Source organism: Rattus rattus, chromosome 5 (genome assembly GCF_011064425.1).
Source record: "Rattus rattus isolate New Zealand chromosome 5, Rrattus_CSIRO_v1, whole genome shotgun sequence".
NCBI lineage: Eukaryota > Metazoa > Chordata > Mammalia > Rodentia > Muridae > Rattus > Rattus rattus.
Genome location: NC_046158.1, coordinates 141,064,354 through 141,089,921, shown reverse-complemented (window position 1 = coordinate 141,089,921; position 25,568 = coordinate 141,064,354). Strand labels below are relative to the sequence as shown.

The following is a 25,568-nucleotide window of genomic DNA, read 5'->3' as shown; positions in this document are numbered from 1 at the left end:
AGAGAGAGAGAGAACAGATGGAAGAAAAAAAAAAAAAAAAGAGAGAGAGAGAGAGAGAAGCTTCTAGCATAGCATATGGGTCAGGAGCCCTTTTCTATAAAAGGTCATGGGGATACTTGGATTTGACTTGTGGTCTCTGTTCTATCAATCTCTAGGTTACCAGCAAGAAAAAAAAAAAAAAAAAGAAAGAAAGAAAGAAAGGCTGGGAAAGATTGCATGGTTATTATAAAGTTATTAAATCAAGGGGGAAATGATGTGTCTACTTGTCTTTGAGAATACAAGGAAGGGGAGGCTTGGAGCCACAGAAGGTTTTCAGGCAAAGTATGGCCTTAAGTGAGGTCCAGTGATAAGGAGTCATGACTTAAGGAGAGAACACAGGAAGAAAAGGGTGTCCTGAGGTAACACCTTAACTTGTTCAAATGCCCCATGGTTAAACAGACTGTAAGTCTTTTTCAAGTAGTGAAATCAAACTTTCAGGTCAAGGGGAAGGCCAGAAATCAGCCTAGATCTGAAGCTGGCTAATCTAAGGGGCAAGGAGGCAGTCTCATCCTGAAGAACCAAGGGAAGCACACTTCTCATGAGAAGATACGTGAGATTTCTAGCCAGTAACCCCACTGTCCCCGGCCAGAGAAAAGAGCAGCCTTCAGCATTTTGTTGTAGTTAGATCTGGTCTCCAGACCCCTGGACTCATGTGTAGCTAGACTAGCCCTCTGTCTTGTGCTTGGCATCCTAATAAATGTTCTTTTTCCCACATCGCCAACACAGAGATTCCCATCGCCTTCTTCACTGGTAGCCATGGCTCCAGCACCTTTCTTCTCCCCCTCCCCAGCCTGATCACCCACTAACTTTGTAAAACTTGCAAGTTAAATTTTTCAAAGACTGTTTCTGACAAAGCAGTGGGAATTAGATTTGGCGAAGCCCTTCATAAAAAATTGAAGACATGCTATATTAACATACATTGATTTATTCATAGTGTTTCATTACAAGTAAGTGAGGATCCTGTAATACCAGGAAAGGTTAGGAGAGCAGGGGAGCGTGGTATATTATATTGACAGCTCCATAGAAATTGAATCGCTTTCGGATTGAATTTGGAGCATGGGAAGGCACTGGCTGGTAAATAAGGCATGAGCTTTCGCTCTCAGGGTCTGTATATCAGTGGAGTTGCCACCAGGCCAGGCAGGTCACTAGGACTGATTTTTGAGAAAATACAGAGGCATATCCTCTCCATTGATGCACTGGGGTCCCTAGCCCAGGTACGCTCCCTCTTCTGTTGCTAGGAAACGGGAGTCTGGCTGTACACTTTCCCCCACTTGCCCTCTCCTCTGTAGTCACCTTGGACTTCTCTGTGTGTGAGCCTCTCCCCAGGCCCTTGCCCTGCATAATGTCCCTGCCTGGAAGCCACAGGGCTTTCCCATCCATCCTGACTGACTCCCTTCCACGCTCAGGTTGGCGTCTTTTCTCCCCCAAGTTCCTTCCCTGAGCATCGAATCTTGGTTCGCGGTTGCTCAGATGCAGCCTCTAAGCAAATGATCTGATGCCGAGCAAATGTTTGAGTAACATAAGAAATACCAGTTTAATTAAAAAGGAAGAAGCAGGATGAGAAACAGAAAGTAAGGTAGCCAGGAAATATGAATATGTATTATTATATGTTTGTATAGTAAATGTATTACATAGAGTAAATATATAAAGTAAATAAACTTTTTAAATTAATTAAATAATAAATTAGTCAATTATATTAAATAAACTTTTTATCATATTATTTTATTATTTTATTCAATTTGTGTGTGTGAGTGTGTGTATGTGATGTGTGTGTGTGCATTCATGCACATGCTTGGATGTGTGCCGTGACTTGCATATGTAGGTCAGAAAACAGTGTAAGTATAGCTAAACCCCCAGGTTATCAAAGGACCTAGTGAATTAATGCAGTCACTTGGGCTCCAACCAGGAAAGCATGGAGAAGTGGGGGCCTACAGCGTTTGCCTCTGAGCTTGGGTAGGAAAGACAGTCCTCCTATCAGAACACCGTAAAGTTGCTAGCCTCCTGTGGATGGCTCTTTGTATAAAGTCCACGTTGTGAGCACATGGAATTCTCTTCTAGCCTCACTCTGATCCTAGCCAAGTTAGGCCTCTCTCATTAAGCACATGACATCATTGCTTTGTGTGTCACTGCTGCCTTACACAGGAGAGGGAAATCACTCTGCCACCAATGTGTCTGCCACCTATGCTAGAGTCTTCACATTCTGTGGGTATCAGAATGTTCGCATTCTCGATAAAGACTATGGGCCTCCTCTTTGGCCTGGACTGGCTGTTCTAGAAGCAAGGAATTTATTTTTTTTATCTGAATGCTCTGTGTGTGTGTGTGTGTGTGTGTGTGTGTGTGTGTGTGTGTGTGTGTGTGTGTGTACAGATGCCACACTGCACATAGAGAGGTCAGAAGACAACTATTAAGAGTTGGTTCTCGGGGGTTGGGGATTTAGCTCAGCGGTAGAGCACTTGCCTAGGAAGCGCAAGGCCCTGGGTTTGGTCCCCAGCTCCGAAAAAAAAAAAGAAAGAAAGAAAAAAAAAAAGAGTTGGTTCTCTTTTCTGACCTAGCAGAAGGGTCTCTTGTCTCTGTTCCTGCACTGCATACTCCTAGCTAGTTGGTCAGTGAGACTCCTGTTCCAGCTTCTGACCTTGCCAAGGGAACACTGGAATATAGATGCACATCATCACATCCGATATTAATGTGGGACCCAGTCATCAAACTTGGTTTGCATGGCTAGTACTTTTGCCTACTGAGCCTAGCTGGCTAGCCCTTAATGACATATTTCTTAATGTAGCAAAGTAGATTTCAGAAACTTTTTCAAATGTTATGTCTCAGCAGACGCCTTCCTGAGACTTGCATAAGATCAAGACAGTGAAACTTTTGGTAGGGTGGGGTGGGGACCACTGATGGCTTCTGGAGAGGGAAACACAGTTTTCCTTAAAGCTATGACCTTTGAAAGGTCAGCCCTGCTTCAGTGGGTGGCTCCACGCCTATGAATCACACAAACTTGACTCTGTAGGCTTTTGAAAAGGAAAAAACATGGAGCTGAAGAGAGATCTCAGTGGTTAAGAGAGCTCTCGCAGAGGACCTGGGTTCAATTCCTGTCACCCACACCAAGAAACTCACAGACTTCTGTAACTCTAGTGCTAGAGAACCCAAAGCTCTCTTCTAGATGATTCTCTTCTGTGGGTATCAGGCATGTATGTGGAGCCCATGCAGGCAAGTGCTAATAATATAAAATAAAAATAAAGTATTAAATCTTTTTCACAAAGGTGGGAAGAGGTGAGGAGGCAGGGTAGGAAGTGGGAGGAGTTGGGGAAGAGCAGGGATTGCATGTGATCATAACAATCTGCATGCAAATAATAAAAGTATTATGTTAAAAGAATCCTGTGTAGGCTATGGTAAGAGGGATGCGATCCAGGCTCCTGACACTCACGCTATCATCCACAGAAGACAGCTTATAGCACAGTTACTATTAGTTACGTCGACCACAGGACAAATGCAGAAATTGAGAGAGAGAACCTCAAGACGTAAATACCCTGGCATTTCTGTGACATCTACCAGTGGACACAGACATTGCAGAATATAGAAGGGTCAGATTGTTGTCAACTCATGAATTGACTGTCATGGGGTATGCTCTTCATATTAACACCTGTCTGCAGTAGATTGGAGGACACAACACTGAGAACCCATCACAGACAGTTTGGAAAGTAGCAATTTAATGCATGTACTTACCAGCTGAGCAGCTAGAATATATGGTCTACATTCTTTTGCACGCCTGCGGCATATATGTATGAACATATACATGTCAACCTGGTTATGGGGGTTTACATGCATATGGAGGTCTGAGATTGGTCCTGGGAATCCTTTATGATGATTTTCCCACCTTGTTCATTAAGGTAGTTTTCTGCATCCAAACCAGAGCTTGACATATAGGCGTATCAGGCCTAGAATTACAAGGGTACCACTATGCCCATGTCGCATTTACATGGATTCTGGGAGTGTCTGAGCTCCAAACCTTTTGCTTTCCACCTGAAATTTACATGGATTCAACTGAACCCTAGTTGTCTTGTGAGCAATCCCTAGCCTGTGGTCTGCATTTTTTTTTTTTTTTGGTTCTTTTTTTCGGAGCTGGGGACCAAACCCAGGGCCTTACGCTTCCTAGGTAAGCGCTCTACCGCTGAGCTAAATCCCCAGCCCCTGTGGTCTGCATTTTTAACACAGGAGCTACTGTACTTTGGAAAGGGCTAGTTCAACTGATTAATGTTCAATACCAGATACATACCAGATTTCTAAGATTTAAAATGGGTTATAGAACGTGAACTATCTCATTAATATTTTGTGTTTATAGCAGACTAAAATAATAGTATTGTGGGATGTATACAGTACAGCAGAATATAGTAATAACATAAATTTGCTTTGTTGTTACTATAATGTACTAATAACTTTTCTTCTTTGACAATTTGATACATGCATATATTTTCTGAATACCATCTCACTCTCTCAGTTTCCTACCACTCTTTCTAGCCCCTACTTCCCTACTGATCTCTTTCCAGATTTCATATCTTTGGTTTTGTGTTCCCCTGAACCTAAGTTGGGCCATCTTAAGTGTGATTCTGGGTCTGGTGGATTCACTCATCAGAACCTGGTAGATTCCTCAGTGGCCTCACCACTAGGTACTACGCTTTCCCCTGACATAGTCTGTTAACTGCCAGTAATTGAGCAGTAAGTGGCAAGACCCTGTGAGCCTCTCCCTAGTCCATAGCTGATTGTTGGCTAGGGCGTTAATGAATTCATGATTGGCATGATATTGTCATTCTTGAAAGAATGTATTGAGCAGCCTTCCTGTTTATCTTTGGGCTCTTAAATTCTTTCCACGCCACCTTAGTAATGATCTTTGTAGTCACCTCCTTAGGTCGTAGTATGAATGTCTTATTTGAGGCTAAGCCTTTAGTTCATTTATTCTCCACATCTTGTCTAGCCACAAGTTCTGAATACACTTCTCCTCGCTGCAAAGATAGGTTTCTCTAATTAGGGCTAAGGTTATTTTGTGTAGGTATAAACATAGATGTGTAGAAGGCTGCTTGGTGTTATGCCAATTTAGCTAAGCAACAATGTAGTAGTTTTCCCCACCTGGGGGACCCCTTCAGTCACAAGTGTTTGACTGGGTATACAATACCAGGAATGAGTTCTCTCTAGTGGAGTGGGACTCAAGTCCATGGTTGTTCATATAGCATTCATACCATTGTTGTACCAGTGGGCAGATATTGTCCCTGACAGGTTGGTAGCGTGGTTCATAGAGATCACAGCTGGATAAACCATTAATGTCTTTCCTCCCTGCAACAGCCTATAGCACTGTTGGAAATAACAGTGAAAAGTCTCCAGTAGCAAGGGAGCTTCTAGCTCAATTCCAGTTAGATTTCTTTATACTTTGCAGTCAAGACCTGTGGTATCTTCAGGAACACTCTCCCTAACCAACAGCCACAGAGGCACCCCATGCCTGCCACTGGAAATTTGTTTACTGGCCCATAGAAATTTGTTTACTGGCTCCTAGAACTGACATTATCTCGCCAGCAAATTCCTTTATGTTTTGGATCACGAGATAGCAATGATGGCAAGTTCCCATCCTTAGATGGCTTTCATATCCTCTTCATTTTGTTATACCCTCCCATCTTCCCATCTTCTATCGCTCATCCTGATTAAAGCTTTTCACCTCCAGCATCCTCCTTTGATACCCACATTATGCCTATCTGCTACTGTCTCCTCTCCCTTGGGGTAACTCCCCTACAACTGCCCTCTTTGTAAATTCTAGAGACTGGGGGAGTGTAGGGAACTTAAAATATCACGCTCTGATTGTGCTAGACATGGTTGCTCCATGGGCTTGTCAGTAGAAAACTCAGGGCTGTGGTTGTGTGGACAGTGGATGGTACCAAGGAGCTCTGTCACATGCTGATTTAGCTCGCCTTTCTTCTCCATCCTGCCCCTGTTGCCCCTCTCCAATGAGTTCCCTTGGTTACTGAGTAGAGCATTTATGTGCTTGTATATCATTTTGTCACACAGATTAATTACAAGGCTGTTGGCTCACTGGATCCAAGTGCTGACCTGTCCAGCCAGAGGGGGAAAGTGTTCAAACTCCGGAATGAAACCCATCACCTCTTTGTGGGTCTGTACCCTGGGACTACCTACTCTTTCACCATTAAGGCCAGCACAGCCAAGGGCTTTGGACCCCCAGTCACCACTCGGATTGCCACCAAGATTTCAGGTATCTCTTTTGGAAAGAGAGGGGTGGAAGGGGGAGGGAAATGCACTTGGCACTCCTTCTCTTGCAACCTTGGTAATTTCTTGAAATACAAAGAGGCAGAACCAACTATCATTGGTAGCAATGGAACAATTTAGACAATAAAGTCGCTATTGGATTGTGGAAAGTCCAATTGATGAACTTCCTGAAGTTCATCAAATTACATGCCCTTGGGTGGAAGGAAGAAAAGGAGGCAAGAAAATGAGGGGTGAGAAAGGGAGGGAAGGAGGGAATGGAGGGACGGATGGAGGGAGGGAGAGAGAGAGAGAGAGAGAGAGAGAGAGAGAGAGAGAGAGAGAGAGAGAGGGTTTAATAGGATACTTACCAGTATAAGATATCCATAGTACTGGCTCTCATGAAATAGCTGATGAAAGAATGAAGGGATAAAGGAATGAAGGAAAGAAGGGATGAAGGAATGAATGGCCAAACTTCAGTAGCCTAAGATTGCAAACTCTTCTACCAGCAGGGTGCACCACCCTGCTTGACAACATTAAGCAGGAACACTGTAGAATGCTTATTTCCAGCTTCCATATTTTGGAATATCTATGCAATCTAGTCTGCATGCATATGTATTTTGCATGCGGTTTTGCAGAAGCCATGATTTTTCTGTAGCTTAATGTTTCCACTTATCCTTATCCCATAAGTATTTCCCACTCTGCTGCGTTGCCTTCATTATAATGTTCCGTCAACTGGATGGACGTAATTTAATTAAACAGTCCCTTGTGGTTGAATATATTTGGCGTTTCTACGTTTTTATAAAATAGCGCTCCAATAAACATGTTACAAAATAAACTTTAAATCGTTGATTGGGATTATAACTTTAGGATTAAATTCAGAAATTGAAAAAGAAGAGAATTAAAAGAGATGTGGGTTTTAATAGCTCATAATACAAATGGCTAAATTACCCTTTCAAAGGATTAGATTTAGTCACACTCCTGTGGGGGGGGAAGGGTCTTGTGAAAAAAAATGGAGCTAATTCATCTTTCCTTTCATTTGCATCTAAATGCATATAACAAGGCTGACTCTTTTCACATCTTTATAATGTACTTATGTGTCCCACGTATTCCTTTTTTTCTGGGTGGGAGGGGCACTTTCTGATGATGGACCTGCCTGACCCCTCTTCAATCTATTGCACTGAGAAGTAGATGGGAAGCCAAGGCCTCCCTTACTGAGGAGTTCTGATAACATAGCATTCTTACTACCACTCACTACCTCTCTATTCTGCTGGGATGTGATCAAGGGGATGGGATGAGATAGAATGGGAAACGTCGAGGGGCATATGGGACATGTGCTTGATCACCTCCAATCTCTCTCTCTCTCTTCATCAGCTCCATCAATGCCTGAATATGATGCAGATAGCCCACTCAATGAAACAGATACGACCATCACAGTGATGCTCAAACCCGCCCAGTCCCGGGGAGCCCCTGTCAGGTGAGGAACTACGGTCTGCAGTTTTCCCTTCTGTACACATCTCCAGGTGAATCACATGACTGGCAGTGTGCCTGGCTTCAATAAGCCAGAAGCCAGACTTTCTACAAGGAAGATGGTCAGCAACTCTAAGCCTCACCATGAACATCAGTTCAAAGGGAACATCCTGATAGGGACCTGAAATAGCCAGGGAGAGAAACTTCTGGAACATAATTAAGGAAAATGTAGTTTGTGGGTGGAAAATCTAAACACAGTAAGTACTTTTGCGAAACCGCCTGCCTCACTGCTCTGATAGACAGACAGACAGACAGACAGACAGACAAGTAAGCAGGCAGGTAGTTAGGCAGGCAGGCAGGCAGAGACACAGACAGACAAATGGCTCTGTATTCTCCAAAGAATCTGATCACAGATTTCAGATAGGATGAGCCCTTGGGGTTCTTTCCATTCAGAGCTATGAGGTGCTAGAGCCCCATAGGTGCCATGCCTGCAGTATCCCACTGCTTATTTTAATAAGAGTTTGTTGAGGCTCACATGGGTACCCAGGCAGCAAGAACCTAATCTTGCCAGCTAGGTTGACCAGGGCAAATTCATAGCTGTCAGGATGGGTCGCCATTCATTTTAAACAAGGTTCCCTTTGTACAAGGCAACAGTGTTGACTGCTGGGCTTGCTCAAAATCTAGGCCTCAGGCCCTCAGTGCATCAAAATAAGTAGAATGTTAGGTGGAACTTCCAGATTGACTTCAATTCAGTCCAACAAGCATGGACCAAGTCCCTTTATATAATGAATGGGGTGCGGGGGCTGTTGTTCAGGAAGCCAAGCTATAGTAACACAGACAGACATATGACATAGTCACAATGCTATGACACCTCATGGAATTCTACATAGGGCTTATAGACGTGCAGAGAAAACTCCTAGAGAAGGCGGCATGGAGCTGTATAAGGTTTGACTTGTTACAAGTGTCCAGTTTGACCCAAGAGGAGGGTAGCTTATTAAAAATGGAACACCCATGCCTAGTTAAGTTTGCTTTAACCTAAAGAGCAAGGTGGCAGAGGGGAGATGGATAGGAAGCAGGGTTTCTCTGGGAGGCTCAGGCTGACTTGAGAGCTGTGGGGATACACTAGGGATTGGGTTTTTAGTGACATCGCCTTCCATGCCCCTGGGAGCTGGGAGACAAGCCTAGAAGGAGGCTTTTGAGTTCATCCTCATTTCCATTTTCATCCCTCATTTACCTCTACCCAGAAAGTATGTGATGGGACCAACAGAATGAAGCAACAGAAATGCACAAGGTTTTGCATAGTCCGAAGACTGGGGGATGGCCCTCTTTACTCGGCCCAGGGAATATGGCCTGTCATGTGTTGGGATGACGCTTATGGGCCTCTTGCTGTAGCATGTCAAAACCATCTTTAATCTAATAATCCAAAGTGGACGCTGGCATTTCAAACAAAGTGCCCATTCCCTGCTTTCCCTCTATCCTGACCCAGCAACCTCACTTTTTTTCCATATAGACGATGAGACTGTATCTTCATTTTCAGACCAGGAGGTGCAGGCATTGAAACGAGGATAATGAAGGAACCACACTGCACTGCTGAGAACCCATCATCTACACAGCCCTCTCTGTTTGTTCATCAGGCTCCTGTAAAGCTCCTCCCAGTTTTAAGATTAGGAAACGGAGACAAACAAGCCGATGAGTTAACGTATGCCACGTGACAAGTAGGCCAGGCAAGACTGAAGCCCAGTACCGACCCCCACCCCACATTCATTTTACTGAGCCAAGCCACCTTACTAGGAGGATGGTCTGCACGACATAGTTTGCTGACATTTCCGTCTTGAGAAATGGAAGGAAATGTCACTGTTCAACGGGGAAATGGTTGGTGTCTAGACATCTCTGGCTGCTTTCCTCCTCAAGGTTCTGGTTCACTGAGAGTGGGCGTACGCTCTGTCTCTGGAATTATTTTCAGACCAGTGCCTGGGCATTTGCCAAGAAGGGGAGGAGACTAAGAAACGACATAGAGAAGGCCTTTCAGGACAACTGTTCTGAGAGCAGGAACACTACTATACATCTCAGTTACCCTTTCTACCTGGGCATGAGCCCTGGGCATAGGATTTGCGTCTTGGAGGCAGCTGGCCCCAACAGGTATTTATTGAGTACTTGCTTTGTAGTGAGGTGAACTCACCGATTTGAGTATAGCACGAAGCAAGAGAAGCCCTCTCTTCCTTCTTGAGGTTTATCCTTATGCATGTGCCATGGAATAGATCAGGGAGGTGAGACAATAAACACCTGACTAAGCAAACAAAGCCGTGATGCAGGTGAAGGGATGCAGTTAGTTGACTGTCCAGACTGAGAGGAACTGTGGGCATGGTGGAGAGATGAGCTACATGCAGGAAAGCAGGAACTGTGCTACTCTGTACGCTGAAAACTGGGAGCTGCTAAGAAGAGACCTGGATGGTCTACAACCTGGAACCATCCCCGACCTCCAACTTGCTTCAGGCATTTGGCCAAAGATGCCTTGAATCATATTTTAAAACGGTTGAGAGAAACATCCAAATGCCTGCTAACATAGTACAGTAGATGTAGCAGACAATAATTTATAACATGTTTCACATAACTAGAAAAATGTCAAAGTTCCCAACATGTGGAAATGACATGTTTCAGAAGCCCAATTATCCTAACTCAACCATGATATACAGTGTGTTCAGGTATTGGATTATCATTTGTACCCTGTAAATAAGTACAAATATTATATGTCAGTTTGAAAATAGCCATGGTTAAGAGAAAAATTTTGTCTGGCAAGATGGCTCAGCAGGTAAAGGTACTTGCCACCAAACCCAATAATATGAGTTTAATTCCTGAGAATTCATATGGTAGACAAAATGACCTGATGCCTAGCAAGTTGTCTTCTGACATTCAAATTTATGTGTCCTTATTTCCCCTCCAACAAATCAAAAATATAAATGCAATACAAATATATGAAAAGATTTCAGAATTAATATTTTTATTTCTGTTACATGGCATGTTCTCTAAGTTTTCTGGTGGGTAAATTAGTTGGGAAATGCCATGTCTATTTGAGAGAGAGAGAGAGAGAGAGAGAGAGAGAGAGAGAGAGAGAGAGACAGAGACAGAGACAGAGAGAGAGAGAGACAGAGAGAGAGAGAGAGACAGAGAGACAGAGAAAAAGGAGAGGGGGAGGGAGGTAGGGAGGGGAGGAGGGAGAAGGAGGGGGAGGGGGAGAGGGGGGGAGAGAGAGAGGGAGGGAGAGAGAGAGGGAGAGAAGAGAGAGAGAGAGAGAGAGAGAGAGAGAGCTGAGAAATTTAAGTCTGAGGTGTTAAATTATTGTTTTAGGGTCCTGGTACACAAAGCCAGTGATTAATTAATTTCTTTCTATGCTAACAAAACTCCTGACAAAACCAATTTAAGGATGGAAAATTTTATTTTGGCTCACAGTTTAAAGGTAGAACAGTCATGATCACAGGAGACCCAAGCAGCTGGTTACATTGTATCCACAGTTAGGGAGCAGAGAATGATGAGCTCTGGCACCCATTTCCCTTTCTCCTCTTCATTGAATCCAAGACCACAGCCGGTGGAATGGTGCTGCCCACATTTAGCATAGGGCTTTACACCTCAACAGTCTAGAAAATCCCTTATAGAGATCCGTTATCCAGTCATTCTAGATCCTGACCCATGGACAACTCTTGTCACTATTGGATAGATAGTTGAACATAGATCAGAGTCTAAGGTCTTTGCTGTCCCAGTAGTTCTGACTTGAAGTCCTACTGTGTCAGGGGAAACTGGAAGGTATTTTAGGAGGTACGGTATTGTGAGGCTTTTTGCCAGCTGGAGATGATATTGGGAGTAAGGGGTGTCCTGTAACTCTGGATGGCGTAGCCCCAGCCTATAATCTGTCCCTCTATGTATTTACCTATGCAATTCTCACAGAGTCATCCCTAAGCCTTGGCCTCCAGGCCTCTAGGCAGTCTTTTCTTCCTCCAACCCACACTTCTTAACTGCTGATGGGGCTAAATTCCAGCCTCCCACTCCTTGGAAGCCTCCCAGGTTTGACTTCTTCGAGTAGGGCTGAGAATTCAGAGCAAGAAGGAGGGGGGCCATCAAGGAGCTGACTGCATGAGGTTCCTGCACCCTCCAGCCAAACCAGCTCGGCAGCTTGGCCTATTTTTCTAATACTCCACAATGGAGATTTATTGCTTTTGTATTGCTCTCCTCGGGCCTTCAAAGATTTATTGGTTTTTAAGTGACAGAATCCCAGAATTGCTTAAAAGATCAATCAAATGGTGACTGGAATCTAATATTCAGCTCTGACTCGAACACGCCGAACCTTCTTCCCCCACGCCCCACCTGTCATGCTGATGTATCTGTGGTAACCTTCATAAGAAAGTAACTTGGCCATGAATTAATCACCCATAATGCAGTCCCTGCAGTGAGACGGGGTCTCTGCGACAAAAATCTGTGGGAGACGCTCTCTCGGCTACAGCAGACCTTCTTGCAAGGATCCTTTCCTGGTCTCTCCTCTCTCATCCACTTAGTCTCCAGCATTGTCCCCTGACTTGCCAATCAGCCCTGGTTGGAAGTACCATTTTCCCTGCCCCGTTCTCCTGGCTGGCTAGGTGTTCGTCCTCATACGTCTGTCTCAGGTCTGTCCCCCTCCCCCCCCCCAAACACACACTGCTGGAGTGGTCCTTGGGAAGCACAAATTGGATCAAGTTAGCTTCCCTGCTTAAAATTCTTAAATGGGTCACTGGTTTTCTATTGCATTAAGTTCAAGCTTCTTAGCATGAAATTCAAGGCCTGTCAGCATCTGCCCTTAACCTTATTTCTCATTTCATTTAAATTCACTCTGCCCCTTTACCAGCTTTTACTCAACAGTGACCTTTGTGATTCCTTCCTGGTTCATTCCTGAGCTTTTAAACTGTGTTATGAGTGCATTATGCATTTGTCAGCTCTCTTTGTTTTGAGTTTTTCTGTTTGTTGTGGTATTGTCTCAGATTCCCTTGTCTTGGCCATGATACACTTGAAGTCTTGGTGCTACTGGGCCTCCTTAACTTGGGATAATGTCTAGCCAACAGTAGGTCCCAACAAATAAAAATACAAAAATAAAGTAAACAAAGAAACCCCCAATATGTGGTCAATAAACCATGTGACTATTTAATTCAGCGTGTTTATCATGCTTACCTTGTCAATTCCAAGTGCTAAGGCCATGCATTTTGTTAGCTTCCTTCTATTCCAAAACAGAATAGTTGTCAGGTAGATCTTTCTCTGACAACAAAGATGCCCTTCTTTGTGAGCTCTCTGGTAGGATCGCCACAGACCACATGTGACTGTCAGGCACTTGATGCATTCCTGCCATACAGAGGAAGCGGCTTGTTTTATGGTGGTCGCTTTTGAACAGTGTGATATTTCAACACAGGCACAGCGCACAGTGATCAAAGCCAACCTCCCTCCATCTACCCTTGGCATGCAGCCTCTAGCTCCCACCACGCTGCACTGTTTGGGGTCTCTGTATGAGAGAGAACATTCAGTCCATGCCTTTTTGTGTCTGGCTTCCTTCGTTTGGCATAGATTTCTCCAGTTCCATTCATTTTCCTTCAAATGACAGGATTTCATCTTTCTTTATGACTGAGTAGCCCTCTGTTGGGTAGATATACTGCACTTGCTTTATCCACTCATCGGCTGGTGGGCATCTAGGCTGCTTCGTATCATTTCTATTGGCACTATGTGCTGGACTAGATAGCTTGGTCCTAGACCGGAGCTGCCTGTATTTTCTTATGAGTTTATGTTACTTCATATCCATGCCAGAATTATTTTTCATTCAATTTGATAACAGCTATTCTAAATAGAGAGAGATGATACCTCCTTGTAGTTTGGATTTGCATTCCCCTGGTGGCTAATGATAGCAAGCCTTCTAAAGGCACTTGTTGGCCATGCGTTAGTCTCCTTTTGGGGATACTGCAGGTGTATAAGAACAAACAAGTATGGAAAAGACAAAGGGGGGCTATGAAGGTATGTGTGTGGCTAAGGATTCTCCTGAGAGTTAAGTGCACAGGCATCCAGCATGAGCCTCCTGGGCATGGAAGCCGGAGGGCTTCCTGGAGGGAGCGCTGCCTAATTAAGGTCTATGGACTGAGGGGTATTTAATGGAAGAGAGAGGGTTGTGACTGAGAGGAATCAGTATGCCTAAGAGTCCATAAAGAGAAGGCATATGGGATGGTCTAAGGGCCCTAGGTAGTCAGTAAGCAGGGCAAGAGGTGAGGCAGGAAGAAGAAGGCAGACAGGGACCAAAGCAAGAAGGTCTTTGCTCTGGGTTTGGACTTTGTTAGGAGATATAGGAGGGATATTTAGCAGATGCCCACATTTTGTCCTCTGTGTGATTGCCTTCGGTTGATGCCACTATGCAGGTGTGCCATTACCTTTCCAGCCTCCAGGCCAGCGGCCACATCCCAGACTGTCTTGCCTCCATCCTGAGTGCAGAACGCACCATCTCTTCCGGTGCTGCCCCCTGCCTTCACCCCTCTCCTGTCTGAACTTGTGTGTGGAGTCTGTGTCAGTTACTGTGGCTCCTTGGGGACAGGAGCTAGGTCAGAACACAACCTGAGACCAATATGTTCTCCCCACCACATCTGCCTCCCAGTTGGACGCAGCAGGATGGAAAGGGCTTTTAGGATCAGATTCAGCTTCATCCAGCAGTTTCACTGGGTATAGTTAGACCAGGTACTTGATTCTGTGATTCTCGAGTTGTCTGATGATAAGTGGGAACACATATGTGTATACGATACCATATGTATATCACATATATATGTATGCACACATCACACACACATACATATATATAATGCATATTTATATATGTGAATACACACACGCACGCGTACACACACACACACACACATATATATATATGAAGGTCACATAAAAAAGTTTAGGGCAACTGGTAGTTCCCAGTCAGACCATTGATGGAAGGACTGCCCCACCCCACCCCCAGCTCTAGGTGGCCACAGGCAGGTTTATCTTCTGAGCCTGCTATAAGCTGATGTTCCTATACTGTATGTGTATTGATCCTTAGGTGAGGTTAATAGCATTGTAGATGCTATCACAACCCAGTAGGCTCAAGAACAGGATGGGACCTGGTAGGTGTTACAGTCATCCTGGCTACTTCTCATGGGCCATCTATGAGGAGCGTTAGTACTTGTGGCCTATTATTATGGCGTCTGTAGGCATGGAACAGCTCCAGCCTGTAGGGTCAGATATACAAGACTGAATACCAGAAGTCAGTGTATCTTGCCAATGGCATCCAAAGGTCATAGCAAGTTAAATCTACTCCCTGATGAGAATCTGCAGACCTCATGCAATTGACAGGCACGTCTAGTTAGGGCCACGCATTCTGAAGTGCACGGTGATTAGTTGCAGTGCAAATTGGAGACCCAGCCAACTTTTAAAGAATGAAGAAACTTTACTGGGAAATAAAGAAAACTGTTGCCAAATTTCCTCCAGGATTCCTTTAATAACAGCAAAGCCCTGAGTGGGAGCACATAGAACAATCACAGAAGGGTTTTGCTGGTCCGTGGAGCTGCAGCGAGCAAAATTGGAATCATTACCATCTGATTCTCAGACACCAGCATCTGATTGTGTCCAATTAGGAAGAAGAAATGAAAATTTGGAGGATTTATTAGCATGGGGCAGCCTGAGGAGTTTGTGAGTCCCAGTTCACATGGAGGTAGATGAGAGGCAGCAATTACAATCATTCTCTAAGCCCTGTTTGTTTTGTTCAGTTCCCCTTGGTTCTCCCGGCCACCTTTGCTAGGGACTAAATATGAGGAGATCTGTGTGGCCTGCTTTGCAGGGAGCATTTGGTGGCGATGAGAGGTATTTCATATAACCTGTAAGAAGATTTAGCTCTGTAAGTAACTAACACTGCTTGTATCCGTGCCCAAAAGCATGCTGGGAATGTATCACACCGGATTAGGGAACATGAGGAGTCAGATACAAGAAGCAGCAATGGAAATAAGGCATCGGAAGATGTGCGCTGTTGTATTCTTCCCCCCACAGTCTAAGTATGGCAGTAAAGGGATATACCATTTTAATTAGAGATGCATGAATCCACCAAAGGAGACAGGGGTCAGTCCTGCACTGAACACCAAAGAACAACAGGCAGGTGGATAATTCAGTCTTGTTACAAAAGCAGAAAAGCCGAATGGCAAAGTGTGTGAAGCTGTAGATGCCTTGATTCGCTTCACTATGGTGATTTTTTCACATCTCTCCTCATCGTACTACCTATGTATCTATCGCCCATCTATGGCAGCGTGCATAGCTTGGATATACTTAATAAAGTCTATCTGTTTAAGGAAAGAAAGATTCCACAGGAAAATGCCAGGGAAGAAAGGTGACACTTGAATAATATAGATGGCTTGCATTCGTTTGGGCTCACCCTAGCTACACTGCTGAATTCCTGTTATAAACCAGCCCCACCCACCTCTACCTTCCCCCCTGCGGCCCAGCAATGCAGCTTACCAAGAACCGTCTCTGGCGTTGGGAGTTTGGATTCTATTACTCAGGCTCAAACCGAGGAGGGGAAAAGCAGGTGTTTGGAGACGAACGTTTTAAATGGAGCAGTCGATGGAACACGAGGAGTGAGAGTGTTCTATTTTGGACTGTCTGCCATCTGGAGAGATGGAGACTGAGGCTGTTGCTGCCAGGATGGAGAGGAGAGAGTGGTTGCCATGTTCACCTCCTACCACAGGGGCTATTTAAGCTCGAAACGTCTGTGGTGCTGGAGAGGCGTCTGAGCAGAGGTTTGCATTTGGAAACTTCAGCACCTCTGTGGCGTGTGAAAACCCAGCAGAGAGGATGACCACACTCAAGGACAGTGCAGAGGTGAATGGCAGGAGAGAGTTGTGATGCTCGACCAAGGGACATCTCAGAGGAGGGAGAAGGCCAGGCTTGTGAAGAGGTGGAAAGAAACCCAGGTCGGTATGACCGTGTTGTAACTTCCTTTATAAAACAAGAAAGTTAAACAGTGATTACAAGAAAGAAAGAAAAAAACAAGCAATGTTCTAATAGAACCTCTAATAGAAAATAAGGAAGAGGGCTGGAGGGATGGCTCAGTGGTAAATTAGAAACTGTTCAAGATAAGAACTAGAGTTAAATTACCAGAACCCATAGCAGACATGACACAACTACATGTAACTCCAAATCCAGAGGGATCAGGCACCTCTGCCATCCATGGGCACCTGCACTCACATGTACAAACGCCCACACAGACATACACACACACATATATATAATGTCTTAAAAATTATAAGAAAATGTAAGAGATACATAAGTTGACCGAGGACAATAGGAACAGGAAGACAGTGCTGTTAATCAAAGTGCTGGAACCGGAAACATGTGGGCGAGGCTTGCACAAAAATAATGTGAAGGTAAGAGCTCAGCTTGTGCTACTCTTGCAGAGAATCAGAGTTCCATTCACAGCAGCCACATTTGGGCAGCTCACAAATGCTTGCACCTCCAGCCCCAGCAGGTTCAGCACCCTCTTCTGGCCTCCACAAGCACACACGTGAAACTGAACAGCCACACACAGACACGTACATAGGTATACAACAAAATATAAGAAAATATTTTTTAATTATAAAGACAGACCTGCTAGAAAAGATGCTGAGACCTGACAGATCAGATCTCACTGTTGTCGAAGAGTCTGTATAAAAGGCAGAGACATGATAAAAAAAAAAAAGTCAGCAGGGAATAGTGGTCCAGGGATAAGATGCTAGAAGGGAGGCCATAGTAACAAAACTTCCTGTGAGATAACTGCACAAAGATGCTGTATGGGTGGTAATGGATTTAAGGAGATGAGCTCACAGTCAGATATACTGAGGACCAACAGACCATGGAAAGGCAGGAGGGCTGTATAAGTAGATGTGGTTTTATGATGCTTACCCTCCCACATGGAGTGGGGGTGGGTGGGTGGAGCTTATGAAAATCTCCCCTTGTGCTGTGCTGAATGAGAAGAGGCCATGGGTTTTTTGAGGATACAGATAAAGTCCAGAGAGCTTTCCATGAGAGATGAACAGAACAACGGTAGAAAGTAGAGCTTGGCATAAGACATTAAGTTCCTGAAGAATAATGATTCTCGCACTTGGGTCACTTGCTTCTGAAACCCTGACCTACTGAACTGGAGCTTCAGAATACCATGGGTCTCCTTCCCCAGGGATAACACCTTCCTAGGAATGATGTACAGGTTCTAAACCTGTTCTCCAATGGCCCTCAATGTCAAGCAGTTCTCAACTCATAGGTTGTGACCCCTTTCGGCATAGGGAGTGGGGAGTTCCAAGAACTCTTTCTTAGGGGTCACATCTCAGATAGCCTGCATATTAGATATTAAGAATTCATACAGTAACAAAATTACATTTATGAAGTAGCAACAAAATAGTTTTATAGTTGAGGGGGAACTGTGTTAAAGGGTCACAGCATTAGAACGGTTGAGAAGCACGAGTTTAAGATATGGTCAATTCCCATATGGTTCAAACTTTTGTACAGCATAGTTACCCGGAGAGCTAGTCTGCTTGCAGATTCTTGGCCATGTCCAGGGATGAAAAGATGGGGCCCGAGAGGCTGCCTTTAAAATACCTTCCCAGGTGATGCTGATCCTGTTGGTTGACCCTTGAGTACTAGTGATTTAACCAACAGGTGGCCCAGGGGGAGAAAGGTGCCTATACAGATAATCAGGTAGGCTCTCCATGGTGCTGATCTTTGCTCATGGCTATGCTGTGAGAAGCAGCTGTTTTATATTCTATCTGGGTACCACCGTGGCTGGTTTTGCAGATTTCAGAACCCGGTGTCTCTATGGCAGTGTATTTCAGCATTCGGATAACAGCGCTAGCTCAGACGAGCTGATCTAGAATCTGACAGTGTACTCCTCTATTCCTGTCTACACAGGGGCTAGAAACACAGCCCTGTTCTCTGATGATGATGACAATGACTGGTGTCTGAAATAATTCATGTTGTGTTGGTGCGTGCTGATGGTGAATCTTAATATATTGCCTCTATGCAGATGTTGGGGCGTAGGTAGAAGATGGATGTGTGGTGAAGCTGAATACCAGACCCCAAACAAATCTGTAATCTTTTATAGAGGGCTGAAGCAGCCTGGGAGAAACAAATCCATTTCCAACTTTTACTCTGTAAAAAAAGTTCTATATTTTCTTAGATCAGACAAAATATATTGAGTGCCAAAATACTGTGGCGGTATGGGTGCGTCACTCGGCTGGGTTCGAATCTGTATGCATTGTCCCCCTGGGCCAGTTTTGATTATGTTCTTTTTCCTTTCATTGCAGTCAGCAAATCTGAATTTGCTATTGTGGGGAGAGTAGGAAGACGAGGGGAAAAAAAAAACCGAAGGTTTTTAACCTTCAGAAAGTTCAGAGGTTCAGTCTGAATAAGCACAAAAACTTTCAGTGTGCCTCTGAAGTCCTTGAATTGGCAAAACTGCTCAGACTCCCAAGAGAACTACTGTGCACGCAGGATTCATGGCTGGCTTTGTGGCCAGAAGGGAAAGCTGAAATTATGAGTAACAGAGTCAGGAAAAGTGGGAAGAAGAACTGAGGTTAGAGGGGGTTGGGGTACGAGTCCAGGATAAGTGTTAGTCTATTGTTCTGTTTCTCCACTTCCAAGGCATCTGCTTCCTACTGCTCACAGGTAACAACTCCTCTGCCGGGACACCCTGTTCCTGCTTAATTGAATCTATTTCCCAAGGATAAATGGTCTAAAACAGTTTCCAGTAGTGGCATATTTGTAAAGTCATGGAAGGAATAGAAAGATTGGGGTACAGATGTATACACATGGGCAAGATGTTCAAAGACAATGCATGGTTTGTGACAAGCACACATGCCCCAAACCAAGAGAGTTCTCTTTGGCCTCCACAGCGTACAAGTGGCTCCTTTAAAATTGGCACTGTCTCCCTGTCAGGGACCTGTGGAGCTGTGAGTGTGAGAGGCAACAATCACTTCCATTCAGGTTTGGAGCAATGTGTTTCCCAGGCTTAATTATACCACAGGTATATAAATTACAGAAACATGTTAATGCTCCCATGATTAAAATTATAGAGTGCCTAATTGAAAAAGCATAAACTGAATTGAAGAATTCCTAATTATAGTTTGCTTTGAGGTGTTAATTTCCTCCATAACGAATGCATAATTTCTTGGAACCTAAAAGGGCAGCCTCTGCATTGGCACCTAGGCCTTAGGAGGATAGGGGAGGGCTGTCTTGTCAGTGTTCGTAGTTCAGGAAGCTCGCTTGGGAAGCTTAGTTGAGGTCTTGACTCCAGGGGCAACCTTGTTAAACAGCTTGAGGAGGATACTATGACAGTAGTGACCTTATTCCAAGGTAAGAACAAAGCAGAGGAGTAGCCTTGGATTGAGAAATGTTTCTCTATCCCCAAAGTCTTCATCTTGTTCCCTGTTGGTTTTGTTTAAAGTTTGTGTCTATATGTTTTGGACTATATTTGTCAGTATTACATGGAGATTCATTAAAAATCAAATGTTTGAAGGTCTAGGAAGATAGTTCAATTGGTAAAGTGCTTATTGCACAAGCATGAGGACTTAAGTTCAAATCCCAGCACCCACATAAAGACAGATGTGATGACACACTCTGGAAACCCCAGTGATGTGTAGGCAGACATGGGAGGGTACATAGGGCTTGCTGACAATCCAATCCAATCCAATCCAATCCAATCCAATCCAATCCAATTCAATCCAATCCGATCCGATCCAAACCAATCCAGGAGCTCCCATTTCCATGAGAGAATATGACAGAAAGAAAGAAAGAAAGAAAGAAAGAAAGAAAGAAAGAAAGAAAGGAAGGAAGGAAGAAAGAAAGAAAGGAAAGAAAGAAAGGAAAGAAAGAAAGGAAAGAAAGAGAAAGAAAGAAAGAAAGAAAGAAAGAAAGAAAGAAAGAAAGAAAGAAAGAAAGAAAGAAAGGACAGAAAGAGAGGGAGATGAAGGAAGGGAAGGAAGGAGGGAGAGAGAAAGGACATAAAAGTGGCAGAGGGAGACATCCAGTGTTGACTGACTCTGACCTCTTCAGGCATGTGCACACATGTACATACATATTCACCTTTACACATACACACATTTACCCATATACTCACATATACCACACACACGCACACGCACTGCAAGTGTTCGAGCCCCACCCAAAACCGAACCTGGAATTTAGCAAGACTTCCAAAGCATTCTATAATGCACACCAAAACTTGAGATCCAGATTTTAGCAGTGAGCCACAGACACCCAGCTACACCTGACTGAGTCCTGTTGCTCAGGATAGGAGCTACGGTTTGGCAATGTCCCAGACATCCTTTTATTTTACCTTTATAACCTTGCAGCAAAGTAGAAAAAGAAGCCACCTACCTTGTCCCTTTAGCGGACACTGAGGAGTGAATAGAACCACACAGGTTTCAATGTGCTATCTCTTGCTTCTCCATGCTGTCATGTGCTTTGCATCCGTATCTTTACCGATTAGTTGGGGGATGTGCCACAGTTGAAAAGAAAAACATTGCAAATGCTGGATCTGATGACACATAGGGGAGGATCCTAAATACCCATTACCTTGGCTATCGGTGGCTTCAAGTGTGGTGGAGCCTTCTGTCTAAACAGAAGTGTGAGGGTGAAGTACAACAAGTACCACAGCTCAAAAGGAAGCTTCAAGTCTGGGGGTGAAAAACAAAATCCTATACACAGTGAGCCAAACAGCAGTGGAAAATCCCTTTAAGGACTCTGGAGTGCAGAGGACTTAGTGTAAGGAGCAGAAAGTAGACATTAATTCTCCTGGCTCTATCAGAATTCTGTTTTACAGTCTAAATACTCTCTCTTTCTCTGTCTCTCTCTCTCTTTGTCTCTCTCTCTCTCTGTCTCTCTCTCTCTCTCGTGTATGTGTGTGATTTTAACTAATGTGTAGCCATCTGAAATAGTAAATTTATATGGCTGCTTTTTAAGATTCTATCAGGTGTTTGCATGATTTTCAGCATTTTCATATAGTTGAAAATTTGGGTCATTTCCAGTTATTTGTTGTTATAAAGAAATCAGCTATAATGGATTTATTCATGTTTTTCTTTTGTTATCGTACCTTTAAATAGAAAAAAAGAATCCCCAGGAGTGGAATTACTAAGATGAACAAAATGAGAGAACACAGTACAATGCGTCTATTCTTATATGCAGGTGCTGACAGCGTGTTAGATCCATTAACCTTTTCATTCTTTAATTTAAAAACTCAAACTAATAAATACACATAGTTAGAAAATCAAAGAGCAAAACCCTTCCCTGCCCCATGATTTACAAGCCCACCCTTTTCTGCCCTGGGGGTGACTGCTTTTCAGTTCTTAGCCATTTCTTCCAGGAATTGGTATATTACTACACAATGCCCTATTTTGATGTTATTGATTAAAGATATTATCTGTTTACTTCCTGCTATGATGGATGAAAATTCAGCTATCCTAAACCATTTGATACTTCTTTCCCTTCCATCTTTCCCATAGAGTTATCCTCCTACATTTTTTTTAATATAACCACATACATAATAGCTAATTTTACAGTTCCATCAAAGCAGGTTACTTCAGAGCCAAGCGGTATACTATTTTTAATATAGCATCATGTAATTTACTTAAAGCTTACTAAGTGCCAGGAGGTAAGTCATTTACATATGTTAACTCACTTGGTTAATTCTTATCATAACTCTGTCAAATAAGAACTGGGAGGAGGTTGGAGAAATGGTTCAGCTGAAAAAAAAAACACTTGCCTTGCAAGTGGGGGAAAGGACTTCTGATGCCTGGACCATGTATGAGCTCTGTGGGCTTGATGACCAGCTTATAGTCAATCATACAGGAAGGGGAGAGGTGGAGATCCCCAGATCAGTGTCAAACTGTGCTCTCTGGGTTCAGTGAAATACAAGACGGACAGTGGCCAGCAAAGACTCAATGTTAACCTTGGGCCTTACATGCTCATGCATACTTGTGTATACATGCACACACATGCACACCCACACAGAGGTGGGGGAGGTGGGGGACAGCTATGAACACATACAGGAAGAACTGGAACACCTTCCCCCTTTATTTTACAGTTGTTGGGGTGGAGTCCAAAGTATAGAAAGGTTAATTAATTTCTCCAAGACTGCACAGCGCTGTAAAACGTCATAACCTGTGTCTATACTTGACAGCCTTCACCACTGTGTTACACTACCTCTCATCACTCTTCTACTCTGTGTGGAAGGAATTTTTGTTGTTCCAACTCATCGTGAGCTGTACAATTATCTATTATCTTCAGTAATATCTAATTAAACTGGTTAGACATTATTTTTCTGTCCATAGAGTCTCACCATTTCAGCGTGCTTGATATTCCCTGGTAAGAATGTAGCCCCAGAAGCAATAGATGAATGCCTCTTTTTAAAACAGTCATTTAGTTCTATAGTCTAGGAAAATAAGGACCATGACATTTGAATCTGTGTATAATTTCACTCGCCTTTCATTTAAAGAGGTGTTTGGTGTGTCTGGATACTGTCCCTCCTGAATATCACTTCTTGTTTATCAGCCTCTCTAGATATCATTTTGATTTTGGGGGAGGCACAAAACCAGTAAGCTGAGTAGTCGGTACCGAAGGAAAGATGGGGAAAGTTGACAGGTTGCAAGTGTTCTGTTTTGGAAGTGGAGGCATTCGACTTTAAGAATTATGGAGTCCTCTCCTGTCTCCTGCCTGAAGGGGCAGGCACTTGGCTCCCATGCCACAGCATGGGGACCTTACTTTCAGTATTGACCCCTTATTCCTCCTGTTCTTTTCCTTGTGGATTTATGTTTTCCTTCGGGCACTCTCATCTCAGTGAGAGGTAGGCAGAGTATGCTAAATCTTCCACTTTTAAGTAGAAGCTCTCGCTTACGTTGTTATCTAATTCACTGCTCACAGTTGGAATTGATGGGACATTGCTATCCTCAGTTTTTGCAGGTGATAACACTAAGAAGGCCATGCAATAACAAAGGTTCAGAGCCAAAGCTCAAATTCAAGGCACACACCAAAGCCTACATGTTCTTCTTACTCCTGGATCATAAAACCACTTATGAAACTTGAAAGCCATTGGCAAATTTCTTTTTTCCCAATTTGACCAATTATCAAACAGGACATAGTCACAGATCTATGAAAAGTTTGTTGTAATCTATGGATTAATTTAGTTAATTTAGTGCATTCACATGGGAACATACTGTTGTTTTGAATTTCTTGGGTCACTGGTAACATATACTTTTTATATATATTTCTATTATTGATATTTTCTTAACTTTTCATGGTAGTGGTTATAAACAAATGTTCCTTTAATAATGTCTGACAATATGATGATACTTTTTATTTTAGTTGGAAGTACAGGTACAGTCTAGTCAATTTATGAGGAATTAATAAAGAATTAATGCAAAAAACTTTACAGTGCACAGGGCAGGGCCCCCAAACACAAGACCCTCCAGCCCAAAATGTCAAAATGCCAATAATGAAAAGTTTTAAATTATGGGTGTTTTGATAGTGTTTTAAAGTTAAAATATATGATTTTTGTCAGACACACTTGTTCCTTTGGGGCTGAAACTTCTTTAAACCTTGAAAAAATCTGTAAAGTTCCCAAAGACATTTTGTTCATGTAAAGATGGGTTTCCTTTGTCAGTGTTTACATTATCAGAAATTAAAGTTAAAAATTAACACATTTTAATTTATAAATGTAAAACTAAACCACGCCAAATGTGATAATGCATTGTGTAGATCCAGCACTCTGCAGTTCACAATTGGCCATAGCAAGTTCCTATCAATAAGACAGACAGTAATGGTCAAACCATTACATATTAATATCAATGAAATGTTTTTATTTTCAAAGTAATAAGGCTAGCGTGGACAGTTGCATATTTTTAAATCTTTTTAATGTCTGACTTGATGGAATATAAACTGGATTTTTCTATTCACTTCTGCATTTAATTAACCCTTAATTGTTGAATTGAAACAAATAAAGAAAAATGTAACATCAGTGTTGAAGTTAGGCCCCAGTTTGCCCTTCCAGCCCCATGCTTCCAGAAATAAGAACTTAAAATATATTTACAAATACCTTGCCAATGTAGGCTCTTCTCTGACTAGATATAACCTAAAATATCCCATTTATTGTAGCCTACATTCTGTCATATGGCTGAATACCTGTGCTAAGGTACTAGCATCTGTCTCCTCACATCTTTCTGGTAAATCTCCCTCCTGGTTCTATCCCAGAATCCTTTCTCTTCCCCAGATGTCCCACCTTCTATTTCCTGCCTAAGTCATAGGCCATAAGCTTTTTAATTGACAGGTGATACATCCATACAATTCACAAGATGTTCTCTCTACAGTTCCCCTTTTTAGTCCAACCAAAGACTCTTTTTCTTTCAAATATAAATTGAATACAAATATAGCAGCAAAACTATTATGAAAACTCTAAAGTATGATATTAAGTAACTTAGACAAAGTATTCTATTATCTATCCAACCTTGGTGTGGTCAAGTTCTGTATGTAAATAATTTTCTCTCCTAACTTGTATTATTAACCTAGAAACATCTTCTTAGACCTGGAATATCATCTTAAATCCTAAACAACTTAAGTTAATTTTAAGACTATGGCTATCTAGTCTCTGATCCCATCAGAGACATAAGTATGCAGGAAGTTCAAGGATTCAGCTTCCAAAAATTATAGAAATGGCAGACAGCTGATTGTCTTGACAGTCGTGAGTATTGTCTCTATAACATTGGAACATCTATCTTAGCCTCCTGGCCCAGAATATC

The 25,568-nt window shown here is 43.1% G+C and overlaps 1 protein-coding gene across 1 annotated transcript in view; it reads left to right on the top strand.

Moving 5' to 3' along the window:
* Ptprt (protein tyrosine phosphatase receptor type T) overlaps window positions 1-25,568 on the top strand; it is a 1,079,747-nt gene that overhangs the window by 809,827 nt on the left and 244,352 nt on the right. The window contains exons 10-11 of the mRNA XM_032904674.1: window positions 6,085-6,286; window positions 7,651-7,753. Of these exons, the coding sequence (XP_032760565.1) occupies window positions 6,085-6,286; window positions 7,651-7,753 (305 nt within the window). The remainder of the gene's footprint in view (window positions 1-6,084; window positions 6,287-7,650; window positions 7,754-25,568) is intronic.